Genomic DNA, 21,781 nt, shown 5'->3' with positions numbered 1-21,781 from the left:
TAATAATGACAGTGGTTTTAACAGGGTGGGGGGATGAGGAGAAGAGAAGAGCCAAACTGTGACAGTTGACTGTTTTTAAAGAAACAATAATAAAGCACTTCAGAGTTTGCTGGTTTGGAGGGAGACACAGAGGAAGGGTCAGAGGGGCTGGAGGAGGTAAAGAGATGGAAACAAGAGAGAGTGAGAGAGAAAAGATGTGAGGTGATGAAGAAGGAAGAGAGAAGAGAGGAGGGGAGGAGTGAGTGATATACAGGCACTGAATAGAGGAGGGAGGGGGTAGTGACAGAGATTAGAACAGCTTTGAGAGTAACAGCCAGATCATAAACTGCACTGACACTGTTATTAATGTAGGATAGAGTTACACATCATCTGTTGATTCTGTCTGAAAACTGAAAATAAGGCTCTCTGTGGGATATTACAGCACCAAGCACAAAATATATTATACAGTCTGATTCTTTATTTTCTGCAAACTGCCTCTAACTAAAGTCCACTGTGTGCTCCACCAATCCTGTGTGTACCCACACACCCTTTAGTTTCCTTTGAAGTGGCAATAATTTGAGTTGATATGTCCAAAAAGTTTAAAGCACATGTGTTTTGTATTTGAGTTCATGTTCACGCACTGTTACTTTTTATTTCATGAACTCTAAAAAATAGAAATACAAAAGAATTAACAGTAATTGTGGCGTGAGGGAGAGTTTGGGCAACGCACCAGGTCACCCCTCCTCGCAAATCGCTTCATTCTGAAGCAGTTCATGGAGGATTTTTAGTTGTGCTTTGGTTTTGCTGATATTTAGTGGAATCAGTTCTTCCCTCAATACATGTAATTTTTCCTCTGCCACTCGTTGCTACACAGCCTCAATCAATAATATCACCATAATATCACAGTTGGCGATCATTTTCCCTCCAAATGCACCTTTGGTGATTGTGGCCAAAGAGCTAAATTTTAACGTCATCTGTCCACAGTTCTTCCAGATGACTCTAAATCTTCCTGCAGTCATTACTGGGGGGCAGACAGATTACTGGGGCTTCCAGATCTTCTCTTTACTTCCACGGTTAACTGACATTTTTTAGACATTTTGGACAGTGGAAATTTCTAACTGGAAGCAGTATCTTTTTATAGCTTCCCCTCTAGATCCTCAGGCAGTTGCTAAGAGGAGCCCATCATTGTTGAGTGTTACCAGAAGGTTTCAAGAATCAGAGACTTTATCAACAGCTGACGATTCCTATTGACAAATCTTGAGTCCTTCTCGAGTCCTAACAAATTAAGCCTAACATGTTAATAATGGTTTTAAATGTCGAAAGGTGCCCAAACGTTTGCACATGCCACAAATATAGTGTCATTTTTTTAACTTTGAAGTTCACAGAATAAAAAGTAATAGTGTATTATTACTTTTTGAGAACAGGTTAATTTCTATTAGTATTTTATTTTATGTTACTACTATTTACTTCTTTTTACTGAACATATGTCATATGCTCAGACTTTTGCATACAACAGTATATGGGGACTGTGTGTTTTTGGCGCATCCAGCAAATTAACTGCCAAACTAATAATTCTAAAAGAACAGCCATCCCATAATAAATGTAATAACAAAATCTTGGATGATAAATTTGTGGCCTCTCATATATATATACCATCATATCAGCCAACCTGAGTCCCAGCTTTCACCACACGAGAGCAGGGCAAAGATAAAATGTGACACACATGTCTCCATTATACATGCACAGTATTATATGTGCAATATACACACATCCTGATAAAAACAGAAATTAATTTCCTTCATGAACTGTATTTAGCAAACATCTAAAATTAGACATTATTTAAGTAATTATTTGATCATGTTTGTCTTGCTGAAATGAGTTTGCCAAAAGGTTCCTGCTTCATTCTGTCTTCTGTAATAAAGAACACACAAAAACAGGAGGGAGTGTCAACAAAAGTTCAACTCGGACCATGCTACAGGGGAGGGGGGGGCGCCAACAAAGCGAAACAGCCACGCAGGTAACACATTAAATCAGCAGCAGACAGCTCACACAGAGGGAGGAGGTGGGTAAGAGGGAGCTTATACAGAGTTGGGGACGGCGTCAGATATCGGAAGAGCTGGGTGCCAGCAGTCTGACCCACACTCAATTCATCACACCCCACTGTGCAGCAGGACAGGGAAGAGAAGGAGAGATGGTGATGAGCGAGGAGGAGGAGGAGAGAGAGAAAAGCGATTTAAAGTGGAAATCAAGCAGAGCTAAAAGACAATTGAGAGAAGATCAGAGGACAGCAAAAGACAGGAGAGTCAAGGCAGAGAGGCAATCTGCAGTCTAATTTATTCTCGTTTAAGGCGCAATGGTCTCATCTGTAGATCATTACGTACATCTCTCTTTCTGACTGTCGCCCCTCCCCCTCACCAAGCTTAGCTTTAGCTTTTGTAACTTTACTCTTTACTTTCATTTACACCCCCCCCCTTCTTCAAAGAGCCTCAATGTTTCACCAAGATACCTTTGTGTTTCAAGTTTGAGTCTGTTCTGGCTCTTCGCACAGAGCTGACGTCACTGGCCATAGTTTCTTTCTTTATCTTTCATGCAGTCTTAAACGCTTGCAACACTCGGCACCTGCTGGTCTCAGTGAGGAACAATGCAAACAACCATTATTCAATCAACTGAAGCTCCAACACAGAAACTTTTACTTGCCTCCATTGGTGCGGCCATATTTTCGACAGAAAAAAAGATTGTAAGATGTCGAGGTTTCACTCAAATTGTTTCTTTTGAGAGAGAAAATCGTTCTGTTTTCTACATCACCTGAGAAGTGGTAAATTGTATGCTCGCTTTGTCATAAATATAATCTTAAATGAGGCACAGTTCAAGATTTGGTCAGAAAATACTTTGATTACTGAATACTGCTGATTATCTCAATCTCCCGGTGTGTTTTCGGTGTTGGTTGTAAACGGTTGAGCTTTCCCAGGGTGGTTTCCAACGGCAACCCTCTGGAAATGCCAATTTTCTCAGAGATGAGAGGAGTAAATTACGCGACTTTGGTTGTTCAAACACTTGAGAGTTTATTAAACCAGCACGATCACACGCACCCTCATACACACATACATGCATGCAACAACACACACAGAAAGCAGAAGCACAAAAATTCACACACACACACACACTTGACACATACACACAAACAAAACGCACTCACTCATACACGATTTAACACCAGGCTGCCAGGGTAAAGCAGGAAGGCAGGCATTAAACCCCGTGGGAAAGTTCAAATATGAGACAATTCAACCACTAAAAGCCCTTAACTCTTCTACCTAAAGACCCTTAAAGCTGGTTTGCAGACTTCATAGACCTTTAGAGCTCAGTGTTAAAGTCAACAAGGTCAAAAATCACTTCAGCGTACAAGATGAGATCTCCCGATCAAAAGAGACACACACTGAATGAAGGACAGGGGCATTCATTCGCCTGTTCTTTCTCTGCCTCGTAGCCTCGCCAACCTCCCACACACACACACACACACACAAAATAACAGATACATACACTTGCAAAGACACTCAAGCTTTCATTCACACAAAGTTACATCCTTTGTCCTTGTATACAGAACATACCCGCTAACACACACACACACACACACAAATGAACAATTGTGTGTATGTACCTTTGTACAGACCCTCACCTACACGCTTCAACAGACACACACACCTACACATACAGAAGCATAGCATTGGGCTGCGCTATTGTGTAACTCTCGGATGACTGATTACTCCAAGGGTCGGTGAGTCTCACTGTCTGACTCAGCGGGACAGAATACAGCTGTCCAGCCCCCAACATATACATATACACATACACACAAGCACACACACACACACACACGCACACACACACACACACACACACACACACACACATACTTATCTCCAAATCTCCTAGAGAAAGGTGCCTCCCCTCCCCCATGTGTCCAGTGGTGGAGGGGTGAATAGAAAGAGTGAATAGGTTAAATGCTCACGTTACCTCTTTGACTGAAAGAGTGACACATTTTGGGGGCTCTCCTCGTTGCTCTCGCTCTAGTGAAAGAGTAAATGTTCAGGTGTGAAGGGGTTAAACAGAGGGGTGATTGAAGGAGTGAAGTGTCCTGTGCGTTTCCTTTTGCCTCCTCTCCTGAAGTTGTAATAAGGCCCCCAGGGAAGATGCTGAGAGCTCTTCACACAACTCAAAGACTCTTTCAGGCCTTTCCATAGTTGGCCCCTTTTTCAGCATCTGTGTGGGAAAGCTCTCAGAGAAATAAATTCCTGTCAGAACTATGTTGGTGTTAGGGTGAATTATAAAAAAGTAATGATCTGAAATCTTTGCAAGTAATTACCTGTGTACTTTGCACATTAATATACGCAGCATGCATCCTATGACCAGTTTCTGAAAAAGCTCACATTGCACATTGTGCAACAAATGTTTCATTTTGTATATAAAACTACCAGCATTGTTGAGTTCTGAGAAGAGGATGAGTGTTATGCCGTAGTCCTTAGTCTTCAGACCTGTTAGCCTGGTCTAAAATGAACAAAATCTGCAAACTAGCATCTTAAAGCTCAGCTTCAACCTAGGTAACACACTGTAGCTTGTTTATTACATCCACACTCAAACTGAAGTCTAAAAGTGACATGTTGGGGTATTTGGGCAGGTATGGGCCAGATTATTTCTTGGCCAGGAACAGTAACCTCCTGGAGTATCAGCTGGTCGCCAGGCAACTTCACAGTGATGAAAAGACTGTACCTGGCCAAGAAATAGCAGGTTCTCACTTTTTCCAGTGTTTGTGCTAAGCTATGCTACCCCTGGCTACAGCTTCATGTTTACCACACAACCATGGGAATGGTATCAATCTCATCTAACTCTCAGATAATCTGCCCAGCGTCACTTCTTTTACTTTGTGTCTCTGGAGTAACTGTCTAAATTACTGTTTCATTCAGAAAACACTGGAAATAGTTTGCTTGATTGAGCTACCTCTGCTATGACGCTATGTTAGCAAGAGTAAAGTGACCTGTGAAATCCACCTTTGCCCAAATAGTGTGGATGCCAACATGGCAGCAGTGACAAAACTCATTTAGAAGTTGGCATACATCCCTTCAGGACCCTGACATCACAGTGTTTACATTTTTCTATTGTCACTTATCTAACTGACAAGTCATTTCTGGTAGGTGATTAGGATTACAGCAGTTTTGTAAGAATAATCATCAGACGCTTGCAAAAGTGATACCCTGGTTTCTGAGGGTTCAGTTTGTGCCATTTCACACTTAAATTTTATTCTTCTGGCTGAGTAACAACATACTGCACACACTACACATGTTGTAGTTTAATGATTCAGCTCCAGCTTCACATGGGTGCCTATGTAAAATAGATTAAGAAGAGATTTTAAACTCAAGGATCTTTGCAGTCATTTGATGAATTTAAACCTATTTAAACCCACACTCCTGAAAAATCAGTGTTTACACTCGCTTCATGCGCTTTGAATGACAATCAGTATGTCTGTGATACAATTTATATCCGCTTTAACCTGCCCATCCCATTTTCTGTTCACCCCATTTTTATTTTCTGCCAAATAACATTTTGCATTTAATCTGTCCAATCAATATTTTTTTCAGTCACGGCACACAGGAATTCCAATTTGGATCCTGAAAAGATTCAATTTAGAAACAGGCATGTTAGCTTGATTAAACTTGATAGCATTAATAACAACAACAATAACCTTTGCTGTGCATTTTATTTCAGGTATGATATTGAATGGTGTTCCAGTCTGTTTTACACATGATGTATTGAATACAGGAGATTAGCTGCAGGTGTTGCAACGTGAACATTAATTATGATCCATGTTGCCATTTTTAACAGTATGAAACCAGAACAAAGTGAAAGCACTAAATTAATATTTAAGGTAATGCTGTATTTCTAAACCCCTTTCTGCTTTTTTCTCTATCTAATCCCTTCATAAGTGAGCAATTTCTCACCACAGGATTTAACAACCTCCAGAGAAGGGTTATGAACTCATTACGCAGCTGTTACAATTACCCTGAGTTGATTTATAGTGATATGAAGGCAGAGAATGAGAGGGGGAGTTTTTTACAAGATAAAGTTAGTTGTGCAACTTTAAAACATAAAATGTCATGTGGATACATTGCACTGTATTGGTCTATTGATTTTGAAGTATCTCTGCCCTTGCTACAATGAGAGGGAAAATGTCTATAGAGAAGCGCTTGTGCACAATCCTCCTGAAAAAGAAAATGTAGCATTTTTATTTTTTCTGCAAGCTACCAGCAACAATGAGTTAGCAGCAACTGAAACTGAGCTGTAAGCATCTAAATAATCTGTAAAGGCCAAGGAGGAGGTCGAGGTGGATGGATGCTATTGACAAAATGTGTGACTTTCATGTGGGAGGTTCATTTCCTGTTTCAAACCGATAGTCAACATTGTCTCTTTTAGTCATCATCATTCTGTAACCTTTACATATATACATATATTGTAACCATGACAGCAAAGGTCCTCTGACCTCAACAACGTTATTAGATTTATATTCATCCAAACCACGATCTTTCCCTAAACCTAACCAAGTTGTTTTTGTGCCTAAACCCAACCAAGCCTTTACTTTATATTACTACAAAGCAAAGGTCAATGCAGCTCACTGTTCATAGGTGCAAATTTGTGTGTCAGTTTACAAAGTTGAACTTGATGCAAAAGAATCACATAGATTTACCCCTTCAGGCAAAGCCACTGATGGTGCAAAATTCAATCAATTATCAATCAAGAATGATTTAAAATGCCGGTGTGGCCGAGTCTTAATCAAGATTCTCCAGCCAGCTGCCAGTTTTCTAAACAATTAGCTTGTTAATTGCATTCACCTGGTCCTGATCATGAGTCACTGAAACCGGGGAAAACACCTGGCAAACATTCCCTTCCTGCACACACACCGATCAGCCACAGCACTGAAACTGGTCACTGGTTATATTGTTGTGGCTGATGTTGGGAGAACTGGTGCAAACAGGTTAAACTGAGACAAACTGTCACTGTAATATTAATGTTTGTCATTTAGTGAGACCCTAATGAAAACAACGTGTGTTTCTGGCATCTTTATTTTGTCACATCAAAACCTGCTCCATAATCTTTGCAATTATTAGAGTCAGTTTGACAAATCGTTGCAACAATGCAGTTGTAAGTAGGGTCATAAAATTGCTTTGTAGCGCTTTCAGTTTGTGGTTTCATGCTCACAATAGAGTATTGATTTGAGATTTAAGAGTAGGTCCAAGTGCACCAGAGGGTTTTTACCCCAGAGTATCATCTAAACGGAGACATCAGTGCCAGAAAAAGTCAAGTCGACTGCAGCATATTGAAATAAAGCGAGGAAAGCGATGAAGTTTAGGCTCTGGTTCACGCATTCTGTCAACTGGCTCTTCATACATTAGAAATGCTGGGCAAATTAGTAATTTGTATATTTCAATAAATGCTTTGTGACAAAATTTATGTACAATAAAAATACACTAAAATGACTATGCTATGTGAAGGTGCATTTTATGATTTTTTCAACGTTGCATTTGGTGATTCAGTCGTCAGTGCTCTCCTTTCACTCTGCTGCTTTTCACCAACCATAACTAATGTTAGTGATTACAAGAGAGAATAATCGTATTGAATGTGAAGTCAATATTGGTTGTAATCACAGTCATAAAGTTACACAAGTTGTTGTGTGGTGTTTTAGTGGCTGTAGTCATTCAGACATTCTGTCAGTGTATTGATCTGTGTCTGTTAAGGCTGATTGAGCATAATAGAGACTAATAGAAAATTCACTTTATTACACACACACTTAGACACGCACAGTCGCATCTCATACTTTGCAGAGCTGCACACAAACAGATACAATGTGCAGCTGAACAGAAGTGAACAACCAGACAAACATAAATGCACGTGCACGTATATAGAAAAACGTATGTGTCATATTTAAATATCTTTTGCCTGAAGTTTACATTTACATTTATGCTACTCAAGGCGGACTTTCAGGGGGCAGACAGCTGGTAACGGACATGTTAATGAAAAGTGTGACCTTAAAGGTAGCTTCTTAAATCATGAAGCCACCCTGTGGAGTTTTCATTTCAGTATGACAGAAACACACCACAGCCAGAAACGCTTTGGGATAAGGATGAAATTATGACCTTGAGGTCACAGAGAGGGTTCAGAATATTGCTTTTTTAAACAAGAACTGTCTTCTGGACTCAGATGAACATCACTGGTTAGATCTCACAAAATAACCCATGTACAGTACATTAACCTTGCACAATGATACTGAGGCCTCAGGTTTTTTACATTTATGACACCCGCTAAAAGACTTTCCTGCATGTCGCAAATGTGTAAACAGGGAACAGGACATGGAAAACTTAACTCACAGATTTCAGGTTATAACAATGTGCCTGTCTGCCAAAAGTCTGGTCTCTCACAAATCAAAGAAATATGGAAACTCTTCTTTCTCGTTCTTTTTCTTAATAAACTCACAAACACTTTGCAGAATGGTGATTCCTCATTTCTGCAGGGACAGTGACAGTGTCTGACCTCTGACCACCACATCACATGTCATACTGTCTGTAGGTCACCTGTTCTTTGTTTCTGTCCACAGCCTTAGATACAGACAACCTCGTGGTCAAAAGCTGTTTTGGAGTATTTATTTATTATTTAAGGTAATTTTTCAGACTCCGGCTTAATACCCAGGATGTTAAAAGTAGAACAGATGTTTGGACCTCTGCAGTGTGTGTGTGTGTGTGTGTGTGTGTGTGTGTGTGTGTGTGTGTGTGTGTGTGTGTGTGGTGTGAGGGAGGGAGGGCGGGGGAAGGGGGAGGGAGGAAAGATTGACGAGTAAGGCTTTGACCTCAGTGTGTAGGCTGCAGCAAAGACACATGATAACATCACTCTCCTCCTCTCTCTCACACACACACACACTCTCACACACAGACACAAGCACACACAAACACAAACGATAACATCTCCCTGGTGGGTTGCCTCTAAAGAGTCTCCTCCATCACTGACTGCAGAGGCCCTTTTACTGCAACAGAAAGACTGCTGCATTGCATGCAGACACACGCAAGCATGTCCTGTTCATGCTGACTCAAGAATACACACTTAATGCTGGCACACACGCTTACATGGATGAATATATACACACACACACACACACATTCAGGGTTCATGGATATGTCCTGCAATACCACTGCAGCGGTCACTGCAGCCTATCTCAAATTAAAAAGGAGAGAATGGAGCTGAATAGGCATTTTGTAATAGAAACAATGTGTGTCACAAACAATGTTGGACCAGCTCTCTTTTCTTGTGACTGCAAAAACAAAATGTAATTTCAGGCTTTTCTATAATAATTAATCTGCAGGGCAGCAGGCTCCCAGTAAAATCTCAGCTTCATACATGATCTAAATCTGTGTTAAATCTGAAATAAAAACACTTCTTTTAAAAAGGATTATAACAAAGTTGAGTATTTAATGGATAAAATTGTAAGTACGTCATTCACTGATTTAAATGTTAGAGAAACTGACTAATAATCCTCAAATACACAAGATTAAAGACACTGAAATCACGATTGCTTCAGAATCGGAATAGCATCCAGTAATGCGACTGGGTTTTTGAAGCTATAAATCCTGTGAAGCAGTATCCTTAACTCTGTGAGGAGATGAAGCAACATTAACTATAACATCAGTTTGTTCTGAAATCAGCCATTAAAAAAAAAAAGAACAGAACAGAGAAAGGCCAGCAAAAATAATAAATCTCTGTAACTCAAAGCATAACGTCACTTAGGAAACAGCTGCGACACAGGATGCTAATACACAGTACACAAAGTACTTTCCTAACCGTATAACATCAGTTGTGAGACATTTGTAAATGTGACCATGACTACGCAGCCAATGTTCTGGTTTGTACTGTGTGATTTTGTGGTCAAAGTACAGGACGGTGTGTTGGGATCTGTCAAGGCTGCAGGATTATAAAGTTTAGACTGACATAAGGTGGAGTGCAGAACCAGTGGAAAGTCCCCATCTGGACCAATCGGATATTTAACACTATAAAACCAAAGAGTTCAATCAAATGTAGAAACACAAAGGTCTACAGTCATCTGGTCATTTCCCTTAACTGAAATCCCTCAGTGCCAAGCTCTTGTTCAGACTCTTCTGTCAGTTTTATAGTGCACCCAGTGTTAAAGCTGGTTAGTTAGTTTAGTTAGTAAATTAAGTTAAATTATGACTCTCTTTCGAAGTCTGTCAAAGTCTCACTTGCTCAGGTGATTTCACTTGTGCTAACTGGATCCTCTATGTCGCAATATTAAATGGTGATCCTCCAGCGACAGTTTCTGCCTTCGCCAAGACGCGCATATTTATTTTATTTTATTTTTTTTTTACAATCACTTAAAGTCTAAGATTATCTACGATTTCTAAGAGTGCAGTAATGGCCAGAGGCGTGTAACATAAACTGGGAAAAAAAACCAAAAAAACGGCCACAATATAAAACATAGCTGTGGACTTCTAAATGATGTTTTTAGTGTTTATCTTGGCTTAAGTCGGTTCAGTTACTACTTTATTAAGGCAGAGATGTGGAGGGGAAGGGGGAGGGATGGTTGAACAGACTGAGTGGGAGAATAACTGACAGGGAAATTGCAGAGGGAAATTATTGTTATTCCACAATTAAATTATATATACTGGGTGGAATCACCCCTGACAGGGCTGACCATAGCAGCACTCCTGATGTGTGTGTGTGTGTGTGTGTGAGAGCGAGTGTGAAACTTTATCCCTCTACCAAGGCCATTGAGGCTACACTGGCAGGGAGGAGAATGTAGAAAGAGAATCGGAAGGAGAGAGAATTAAAGAGAAAGAAAAGTAGTAACATCAACAGAGCGAAGCAAAAACAGTCTATTTTAAGGCTGAGTGGGTGTTAGTGAAAACACAGCAAAGCCCCGGTAATGAGCCTATTTCGAACAGTGTGTACAAAATACAGTTTGACAGTACGTAAAACAAACCATCCCTGATGTTTGTCGATGAAATCTGACCATTGTCACACTTTATGTTATGGCACAAACACATTGCAGATGCTGTTAAAAAAAAAAAAAATCCTTTCATGTTGATTTGGGGCCATTTCTCATCGAGAAAGCCGACCTTGTCCTTGTCTGTAACCATTAAAAACACATTGTCAAATGTGAAAAATGAATGGGTTCACATATAAAAAATGACTGCTCAGTCTTTATTCGTCCTGAAACAATGACTCTTTGAATACACAAGGTTTCGGGTGATATGTAAAGTAAACTGGCCTTACTTTCTCTCCAGTGAAATTAATGATCCATGAAACTTGGGCAAAAACAAAGCAAAGGGTTGCACTGGCTCGTGTTGATGTTGGATCCTGCAAGCCACCAGAAAAATCACTCTGTAGTATAAATTTTAGTAAATCCCTGGATTTCTAATGTAACATGGATCTCTCATTTACTCATGTTTTCATTGTTGATTTTTTCCTGTAAAAATTTGACTTTGAGCCATTTGAACAGTCTCACAAGTTATAATGAGGGGTTATTACATTTGCTGTATATAGTATTTCTCCCAAAATCAACTGGGAAATGTTTCAGTTCATTTTGATTAAAAAATAAAATCAGTAATGCAAAGATTTGGGTAAAAAGAGATTTTTAAAAAATGCATTGGCAGCTCAGAGTTTATCCTTTTTATTTATTTTTTATTTAATTATTGGCAAATCTGGCACAGAGTCAGTACTTTATTTGTATTATCTCTCAATTTGTCTCTTCATTTTCTAACTCTGCAGGCAGTTCTCTGGTTTGTAAATTGTACCATTTTTTAATCATCAAGGATTTTATGGTCAAATCAGTAAAAAACAAAAAGACTGAGTCTGTCTTTAACCTCTAAAGATAATAAGTTTTTGCTGTTTTTCACACATACACTGTGAACAATGTGAGTTGTATGTCTTTGTCCGCTCTTGTGTTTTGCTGTACTGTAATTTTATGTGCATGTGTGTACTGCCTAAGTCATGAGGGACCTGCTTGTGTTCAGATATATTTTGTTTTGTATATGCAGCTTTACCAGTTTGTACTACTCTGTCACTGCAATCTGATCCCCCTGTGGATTGCTTTGATGGAATAGGCGTCTTTTCTGCATTTATTTTTTCTCTGCTCTCATTTCTGTCTCCATTTCTGTCTATGGAAACCACAGAGAATCAATAGGCGTTGTGTTTCTTCAACACACTGAGTGGGGTTGCTTGTGTGTGTGTGTGTGTTTTCTTGTAATGACAGTCAACCTTGTTTTTCATTCCACTTCAGGTCGATACTACATATGAGACAGAGTATAGTTTATGAGAGCACTAATAGTCCAAGACAGCAGTGACCTGCTTATGAGTTAGAAATGGAAGAAGCACAGATCAGGGGTGTGTGTGTGTGTATGTGTGTGTGTGTGTGTGTGTGTGTGTATGTGTGTTTTCATATGTATGTGTGTATTAATAAATAATGAGTTAAATCTCTATGTGATGACTTGGCGCTTTAGGGGCACCCTGGACACAAGGTCAGACTGTGCAAATGCAGTGTTGCAGTTCAGATGATGCACGATGTTCATATGATTTCAATTCAAGTGACGTCAATTTTGTTTATATAACCAGGAATTATGAATTTGTTCTAGTGTTCTTCATCCTTACACCCTCAATTCAGATAAAGAAAAAACTTCATTTAGTAAGAAAAAAATCCAAAAACCCCCCCCAAAAAATGTCTTCACAGATCCAATTAAGCTGAAAGCTCTTAACTTGAACTTATTTAAATTAGTAAACAGTTCTTTGTTACATCCACAGGAGTCAACTCAAACACTGGTAAAAGTTAATATTCCTCTGTCTTATGACCCTTCATCATAGGTTTAATGTGTAAGAAGTGTTTTGTCTCTTCTCAGATTACTTCATTAGAAGAGATTTACAAACACAAAGATAAAACTATCCAGTATTTTTCAGGAAATGAGCAATCATTGCAGAAAAGTCTGCAGCATAACACAGATTTGATAGTTTCATGTCCCATTCTTGACATTTGTCCTGACCCATCCGTCCTGATCACTGCTGCAGATACAGGTCCTTGTTTTATTGCCTATTTTAAACTGTAAAACCAAAACTCCCAGTTTTCAAGATGTTTTTTTTTTCTTCTGGGAAAAGGTGACAGGGACTTGAACCTGCATTTTGGATAGAATTTAATTTTACTTGCGTCAGAGTTGAAACCAACAGACCAATAAGTTTCACTAGGGTGTTATTTTTCTAACAATCTGTTTTTCTCTTTCCTCCTCCTCCTTTTTCCCTCTCTCTCTGTTTCTCCGTCCAGCACTCTCAACAACAACAACATCACCCTCATCCCCCTGTCCAGCTTCAACCACATGCCCAAGCTGCGGACACTGTGAGTACAGCACGCACACACACACACACACACACACACACACACACACACACACACACACACACACACACACTGCTTACATGTACTTACAGATGCTTGTACACATGCACTCTGTGGTTACACATTAACACATACACACATGCACAAAGATGAATTAATGCCTACTTTCATGCAAACTGACTAAGTACAGACACACACTGCACACAGTGTTCACTTTCATACACACATGCCACAAACACACACACACACACACACACACACACACACACACACACACACATACAAACACACAGCATGGCAGCAGGGTCTGTGTGTGATCATCTAATCATGCCATAATAACAGACCAGCTCTTCTATTGTTTCATGACTGTGAATAATCATGTAGCCATTACACACACACACACACACACACACACACACACACACACACATACACACACACACAAAGATACACATGGAGATGGACGCAGTGACATGAGCATGTGCCACACAAACACACACACACACACACACACACACACACACCCTTGAGTAATGGTAACCTCATTAATACCACAAGAAAGGCTTGTTTAGACCCTATAGTTCAATCTGCTTTGATTCATTAGAGGAAACCTCATATACTGATGTTACTGATGTGAACACAGACACTAAGACACACACTTCCAGTTGTCAAGGCCATGGCACGACATGTCAGGGGAGGCTACCCATAATCCCTTGGGGCTGTCTGAGAGGCAGACCATTGGTTGCGTTCCTGCTGGCCACACTGGGGTTGAATTTTGCCAAACCAGCGTGCACAGAATGGGATTTCCTCCCCAAATCACCATTTTTAAGAGGCACTTGTGTGGTCACACACCCTACTTAACATTCAGAAATGGGGGATTTCTGAATACACAACACAACTAAATACAAGCAGGATAACAGTGGTCCGTTTATCTTTTATGACCATGTCTTCAGTTCAACTTTTCACTGATAGTGTCCGCCAACAGCCAATCACGTGGCAGCGTTTGGATATTTCCTGCATACTGCTGCAACTCTAGTGGCAATACGGCTCAAAATCAGCCTTTTAAAATTGGATTTCAGACAGCAGCGCAACTGCACAGTTGCCAGGAGATTGAGTTACTAATATCCAATATCTTTTAATCAGGAGCCCTCGTCTCCTTCTGTTTTCTGTCAACACTGAGTGACTGTCTCTTCTGATTTCCTCCGTCTTCCTCTTCCCTTTTTTGTCTTCTCCTCGGTGTTTCTGCTTCCCAGTTCACGTTTCATCTCTCCTACTTCTGCCTTATTTTCTGCATCTTTCTCAAATTAAATGATCTTCTTTTGCCAACCCTGTCTCTTTCCTCCTGTCATTATTTGCCAAAATGTCTTCACACACTTCATTAATGCTGTTGTCTTCATTCACCTGCTGCAGTCCAGCTGATGTTGTTGCCTCATCTACCTTTTCTTCTTCTGTCTTTGTGTTCCTTTTCTCTGTCCATCCTGTCCCTTCTCTTGCATCGCCGCTTCTCGCCGCCTCCTCTGTATTAAATTTGGTGTCCGCTCTTTTTTGCCGCCCCCAGATCCCAATATTGAATTTGCCGCTTTTATAAAAACGACTCATTCAATCAAATGTTTAGAGATGTCCCTGATTTGATTAGCAGGGAAGTTCGAAAAGTGTGTGTCGGTGTCTGTGTGTGTGTAGAAACTTCTCTTTAAATTAAATGGCGTACCTCCCTCACCACCTTAATCTGTGATTTCTTCATATGGCTGCTTTGACATATATTTAGTTCATTCTATTCTTTTTTTGTCTCCCTCTCTTTCTATTCATCCATCTATCCATCATATATCATCTTCTTTCTTTTTCTCTCTTTTTCTGCTTTATCCTTCTATTCTATTAGCAGTAATGATATCGCCTCATGGTGCCTCTTATTCAGAAACTTGAACCAATGAAAAGATTAGAACTCCCACTGCTTGTGTGTTTGTGTAATTCACTGCACTAAAGATGTGCCCGATGTCCCTCTGGAGAAAATACCAAGAAAAACACAGACAGACACACACACACACACACACACGCACACAGTCACAGGAACACCATGCACAGTGCCCTTACTCACTCTCAACCAATAAGCACAACAAACGCTATCACTGACTTACAGCTACACACAAACACACCCGACACACACACACATACACACACACAGCACTTTCTCCATACCCCCCGCCTGCTCCCATTCTCCCCTGTGTTTTAATCCTACTTGTCAGTAATTAAGGCTGAGCCGGGGGTGGGCCGGGACGTGGCTATCTCCAGGCGGGGGTTTGACTATAAACTGGATTTATAATGGGAGAGCGGTATTAAAACCCACTGCCCCCGCTGCTAGCATCAATGAGCCCATCTCTGTTCCATAACAGGATTTGTCCTCTGCTTTATTACAAAGGGAGGCCTGTCTTCTGAAAGGCTAGATATCCCGGCTGGCATATAATACGCTGACAAGACATTCTGCCGTTCATCCACCCTCCTCTTCCTCCTCCTCCTCCTCATCTCTCTCTCTCAAGGTGTCAGATCCAGCCAGTGCAGCCCATAGAGAGTCTCAGCTCTGTGAAGCATCACCTGATGCGTCCTATACTGAGCAGAACCTTTTAATTAAATCGTACTGTAGTGAGAATGTAACTTAAATGGTAATTTAATGTATGTAATATGTGATTCAGTGATGTTTCCTGATGAGAGAATCTTTCGTGGTGGAATCAGTCAGTTTATGCTGCACAATAGATTAAAGGGTTGGTCCACTTAGTTTACAAATAAACAGATTTTCTCCATGCAGATAAATTAGCTTTCATGATTCCAGGTTGTCAGATTTTTCTCTTGAGATTCCTGCCTCCACCTCATTACACTGGAGGTGAATAAAGGGACGTCTCTTTCCACAAACTATGTCCCAGTTACTCTTAATTATTGACAGACTGTGCTGTCAGGATATGGGATTTGCACAACTTTCTACTAAAGAAATCGTCCTCGGGGGAAACCGTTGTTTTTGCACGATGTGTTGATTTCCTCAAGCAGCAGGGGCATTGATTCTGGAGAAACACCACAAACAAAATTTGATTCATCTCTGTGCCGCTGGAGTGGAGGAAAGAGAAAAGAGATGTTGGAAGGAGGGTAAGGATATTGGAAGACATAGACAGATAAAACTAGAAGTAACTGTAAGGGTAGGTACATGTAGCAACAGAGGCATGTGAGGAATTATATTTGGTGGACTGACCCTTTAAAATAACTTTCTCTGGGGGTCTATAGGCCTAAAGATCAAATTCACACCCCATGTAGTAATACTATGTCTTGTCACTCAAATCAAGATAACAAAGAATCATCAAAATAGAAAAATATCAGTCTTAATGCCGTCATTTGCTTCATCTTTTCTTTTGCTCATGTCTTCATTCTAATTCCCTCTTTATACACATTTTCTTTTTACAGGCCTTTGTGTCCACTCTCTCCATGTCTGAATTTGTCTTTCCATATATTTCCAGAGTTATCTTCTTCTTTCCCACCTCCGTCTGTGTCCCCCTGTCCCGTCTCTCTTTCTGTCTTTCTGCATAGATTGTGATTTAGCCGTATGTGTCCTCTCTCCAGAGGGAGTCATATTGTCACAGACCTTGGGGGAAATGAGAGCGGAGGATATTGCTTTGTGTGTCTGTGTGCGAGTGCCTGTTTGTGTGTGTGTTTCACCCAAGTGGCGGCCTCATGATCCCGGCCAAGGATGTAAGCTGTGTGAAAAATAGAACCTATTTGAATTCAGACTCGAATGCATCTGCTCTCTCTGAGCTGGTGTGCTCGGTTTAACTTCACAGACTTTTTAAATGGAGGCATTTTATAATCAAAGGTTTTATTGTGTTTCAGTCTCATTATGCACTGGTAACTGTATTTAATTACACATATTTTCCTAAAAATGACTCATCTCATTACTCTCTCTCTCTCTCTCTCTCACTCTCTGTCTCTCAGTCGTCTGCACTCAAACAACCTCCACTGCGACTGTCACCTGTCCTGGCTCTCTGATTGGCTCAGAGCCAGACGGGGTTTGGCTCCCTTCACCCAGTGTATGGCCCCCGCCCACATGAGGGGCCTCAATGTCCCAGATGTACAGAAGAAGGATTTTGTCTGCAATGGTGAGTTAACATTGACACACATAAGATTCTGTTCAAACACGACAGAGCTTCGACTTGGCTGGAAGTCACCCTGAAGAACATTCAGTACTTTCTGTGACAAGTAGTAATTATCACACCCGGGATATTGGTCTTTCTTGACTGAGAGTGGTTATTAAAAAAACATTAATATTTCTGCTTGGTTTTGGGGGAAATCATCATGCATCTTCATCACATTGACTCATGAAGAGAGAAATTCAGAAATTAAAAAAGAAAGACACCAAAATTGACCTTGAACTATTCAGCTACACTCATGTATACAATCCATACTTCAGGTAGAGTCAAGTAGATGCTCACAGTTGAATTTATTGCTGCTGACAGCTGACGATGAGGTGTACAATCCAGAGAACGTAATAAACCTAAAGGCCATTATTACAAGCAGCATTGTTATCGACTCCGGACAGCTCAGTGTGAAGTTTATAACACTGAAGGAATTACACCGTGTAGAGCGCATAATCAGCTAAAAGGCCCGTATAAGAGCAGTAGTGTTATCAGCTGCAGATGGTATAGGCAATGTTTATAGGCCTCTGATTCAGCTCTCTGAGCTAATAGACTGTCAGGCTGCTCCCTCTTTATTAGCCTTTAGCCCATCTTTGCTGCCCACATTCACCATACCAGACACCCCCCCCGATTCTTGTCCTCCTTTCATCTGATTTCCTCTCTCTCTTCTTTCCTCCTTCTGGATATCCAGCAATATTTTCTGTCCAGCTGACTAACATTCAGTTCATATTGCAATTTCTTCCCCAGAGAATTTAATTCCTGGCAGGTTGCAAAAGCTTCTGTAACAGCACAAGAGCCATCATTGATAACACCATTACCTACACAGCTGTTCCTGGTCTCTCTCTCTCTCTCTCTCTCTCTTCTCTCCCCTCTCCTCCCCCTCCCCCTCTTTCTATCTTCTCCTAAACCCAACCGGTCGAGGCAGACGGCCGCCCACCCTGAGCCCGGTTCTGTTGGAGGTTTCTTCCTGTTAAAAGGGAGTTTTTCCTCCCCCCTGTCGCCAAGCGCTTGCTCGTTGTGGGAACTGTTGGGTTTTTCTCTGTAACAAAGTAAGGTCTTGACCTTACCCTGTAAAGTGCCTTGAGATAATGTATATTATGATTTGGCGCTATACAAATAAAATTGAATTGAATTGAATTGAATCATGGGACAAAAACTTCCATCTGAAGCTGAGATCTGTGTCATGAGGAGAAACTGAGATAAACTACAGAAATTGCATTAGAGTATATATAGTGAAAATAAATATGGCAGAATTTGTGGAGATGCATGTTCGCTTATGAAGTTTCTCAACAAACGCCAGTATCTGTATCTCCAGACTCTGATCCTGTGTATCACCATCTGTAGGTCCGGCCCAGACAGAGTCGAGGACTTGTGTTCCACAGGTGGCTGTGTGTCCACCCAGCTGCACCTGTAACAACAACATAGTGGACTGTCGTCGCAAAGGTCTCACAGAAATACCAGCCAACCTCCCTGAGGGCATTGTGGAGATGTAAGTTGTCATATTCATTTTTCTTATATGTTACATGTGTTGAATGCACCAGTTCAGTGTTGTGTTAGTTGACTTGCTAATACAGTGCAGGTTTTCCACATCAAATACAATACTTTTTTTATTGTTACATTTCTTTAACTTGCTTTAATGCTAATTAAAATATATTTTTTAAATTCCATCCTTTTCATCCAAATTATGTGCTTTGACAAAAGTGATAGCACTTTGCACTCACAACATATTTTATTGTCAAATATGGAGAAGTTGAATCACCATGATGGAGCAGAGCCCTGACTGCAGCAGACCATGAGTTTCTTTTGACACTCATACACTTTGCCTCCTTTTTCTCTCCTCCTCTTTCTTTCTGTCTCTTACACACATATTTAAAAACACACACACACACTCCACCATGGGACATGTTTGATATCCGTATTGAATGCTGTACCCTGTTTGTTTGTACAGAGGACAGCTCGTTGATTGCTCTGTGAGTAAAGGAACAATTCTCCCCTGCACCGCTACACCAATACCACTATACCCCCTCAGCATAAGTAATAGAATCTCACACACACACACACACACACGTAAATGCACACACATATATGCAGACACACCACAAAATTTGTAATTTGGCACAACTGCATTTGTATACCTACACACACACACACACACACACACACACACACACACACACACACAAACACACACACACACACACTCTGGGAGGGTCACACACATATATGCATTTTGATCAATCCACAGGCACCAAACATATCTGATGAAATGTGTTGGACAGACAGACACACACACACACAAACACACACACATGCAGGATTAGCATTGAAGCCATTATAATAAATGTTGTTGCTGCAGCCAGAAACAATAGGGTATAATAGGATGATGTATTGTCAGTCCTCCAAACGGGACAAAGTCATCTTTCTGCATGCTGGTGGCAAGGATCAGTGCCAAACGTGTGTGTGAGTGTGGCTGTGCATACACCAGACTGTGTTTGTGTGTGTGTGTTTGTGCTGAATTGTGTTAATTTGTCTTCTGTATTGAAATGTATTCATAAAGGAATTCAACAAAACAGGTTTGTCTCCAGGCATTTAACTTCATTACACCTTTCATTACACCTTAAAAGGGATGTGTGTGTTTGAGTGAGCTTGTAGTCGTGTGTGTGTGTGTGTGTGTGTGTGTGTGTGTGTGTGTGTGTGTTTGTGTATTCATACACTGTCTGTATTGTACCTTCTCACCTGCCAAACCCATCTCCTGTTTCCTTTGTCATTTAATCACCTCTTCACCCTATAGATTTTTTATCTAGCCTCTTAAAATATCTTCCCTCTAATGCATCCTTTGATATTGAATCTCTAAGTGTCTTTGTATCAACCTTGTTTTACCACCCCTGATATAATTTGTAACTTGTTGTGTGTGCAGATTGTCTTTGTCAATATCTGTACATCCTTGATATATTTTGACCCCTTAGTTGAGATAAGGTGCTGCTGGCTGCCAGCGGTGTGAGGTGCAGATATTTAGAGAGGTATACGAGCCAAGACACAGCTACCTGTTAGGGTTGTGTTGTGTTCAAAGCCAGCACCACATAAGAGTTTCATTTAAAAACCTTGTTACAGTGTAGTAGTTACAAACTACATTGAATTTAATCTCAGCAAATGTGATAATTTGAGTCAATATCATAAAATATATTGGTATAAAACAAACAATATACTAATAGCTAATAGATAGATAGATAGATAGTGAGATAGATCATTTCCAAGGGATCGGACTAAAGAAAGGAAAAGAGGGATGGAGAGAGGAGGTCAAGAGGAGTACTGGGTGTTGGCTGAAAAGTGGGAGGAGAGGAAGAAGAAGGGAGGATTAGTTCCCATTTATCATTCTGACAGCTGACCCTGTGGCTGGCCTTGGGACCTCACCGCATCCCCTTCTCTGATTTTTCCTCTCCTCTGCCCAAGTTGTTCACACTTTTCCACTCCTCTGCTTTCGCCTCTCTTGTCCTCCTTTCCCACTCCCCTGCTACACGTCTTTGACTTTTTATCCCCCTCTCCTCCTCCGCCACCTTTACTGTGCTTTTGTCCCCTTTCCCTTCTTTCGTCTCACAGCAGAAACAAGGAGACATGAAGAATGCATGAGCGACACAGACAAATGTGTTTCTGAGACCATCAGGAGAGCAGAAACTAAACTACAGTACATTTCCCCAAATGTGGGCTGTGGGCCTAGTTCTGATGGCTCCCCACATGATAATAGAGTAATACTACCGGTATGGTGTAATGAGTCTGCAGTCTCCTCGAGAAAGAGATGTGATAAATTCCCTTTGGCCCTTCGCCTGAAAAAGTTGAGGAACCGAGGATATCCTCATAAATACAGTCTGGCTCCATCTAAAGAAGGAATTTATGGAAGATTCAAACAAATAAAATATTAGAAATGATGATTTAATGATAATTGTTCATGTACTGCTGACAGTTACACAATTAAACCCAACTATCCATCAATTAGCAGATTGAAACCTGTGTTTCCTTGTGGTTGAGTGACTGATCACTGAGCCAACAGGTACTGTGGACAGTAGTCTGGATTTTGGTTGCCAGGTCAGCCTTGTGATTCTCATAGATTCAGAGGGCTTATTACCACTCAGCTGCAAAACTCAAGTCAACATTCCACACTGAGTGACCTTCACCAGTTCCTGCTGCAAAGCACCGACCAACCCTCAGAAATATT

At 40.7% G+C, this 21,781-nt stretch overlaps 1 protein-coding gene across 3 annotated transcripts in view; it reads left to right on the top strand.

Moving 5' to 3' along the window:
- Positions 1-21,781, top strand: part of slit3 (slit homolog 3 (Drosophila)) — a 242,787-nt gene that overhangs the window by 159,633 nt on the left and 61,373 nt on the right. For all 3 annotated transcript variants that reach the window (XM_071458286.1, XM_071458287.1, XM_071458285.1), the window contains 3 exons: positions 13,334-13,405; positions 17,372-17,535; positions 18,916-19,060. In XM_071458286.1, coding sequence (XP_071314387.1) covers positions 13,334-13,405; positions 17,372-17,535; positions 18,916-19,060 — 381 coding nt within the window. The remainder of the gene's footprint in view (positions 1-13,333; positions 13,406-17,371; positions 17,536-18,915; positions 19,061-21,781) is intronic.

This window comes from Trachinotus anak, unplaced genomic scaffold (genome assembly GCF_046630095.1).
Source record: "Trachinotus anak isolate AG129_WGS33_773 ecotype Australia unplaced genomic scaffold, CSIRO_AGI_Tana_v1 ptg000021l, whole genome shotgun sequence".
Taxonomy (NCBI): Eukaryota; Metazoa; Chordata; class Actinopteri; order Carangiformes; family Carangidae; genus Trachinotus; species Trachinotus anak.
The sequence above is the reverse complement of the archived record's forward strand: the minus strand, read 5'-3'. Positions and strand labels throughout refer to the sequence as shown.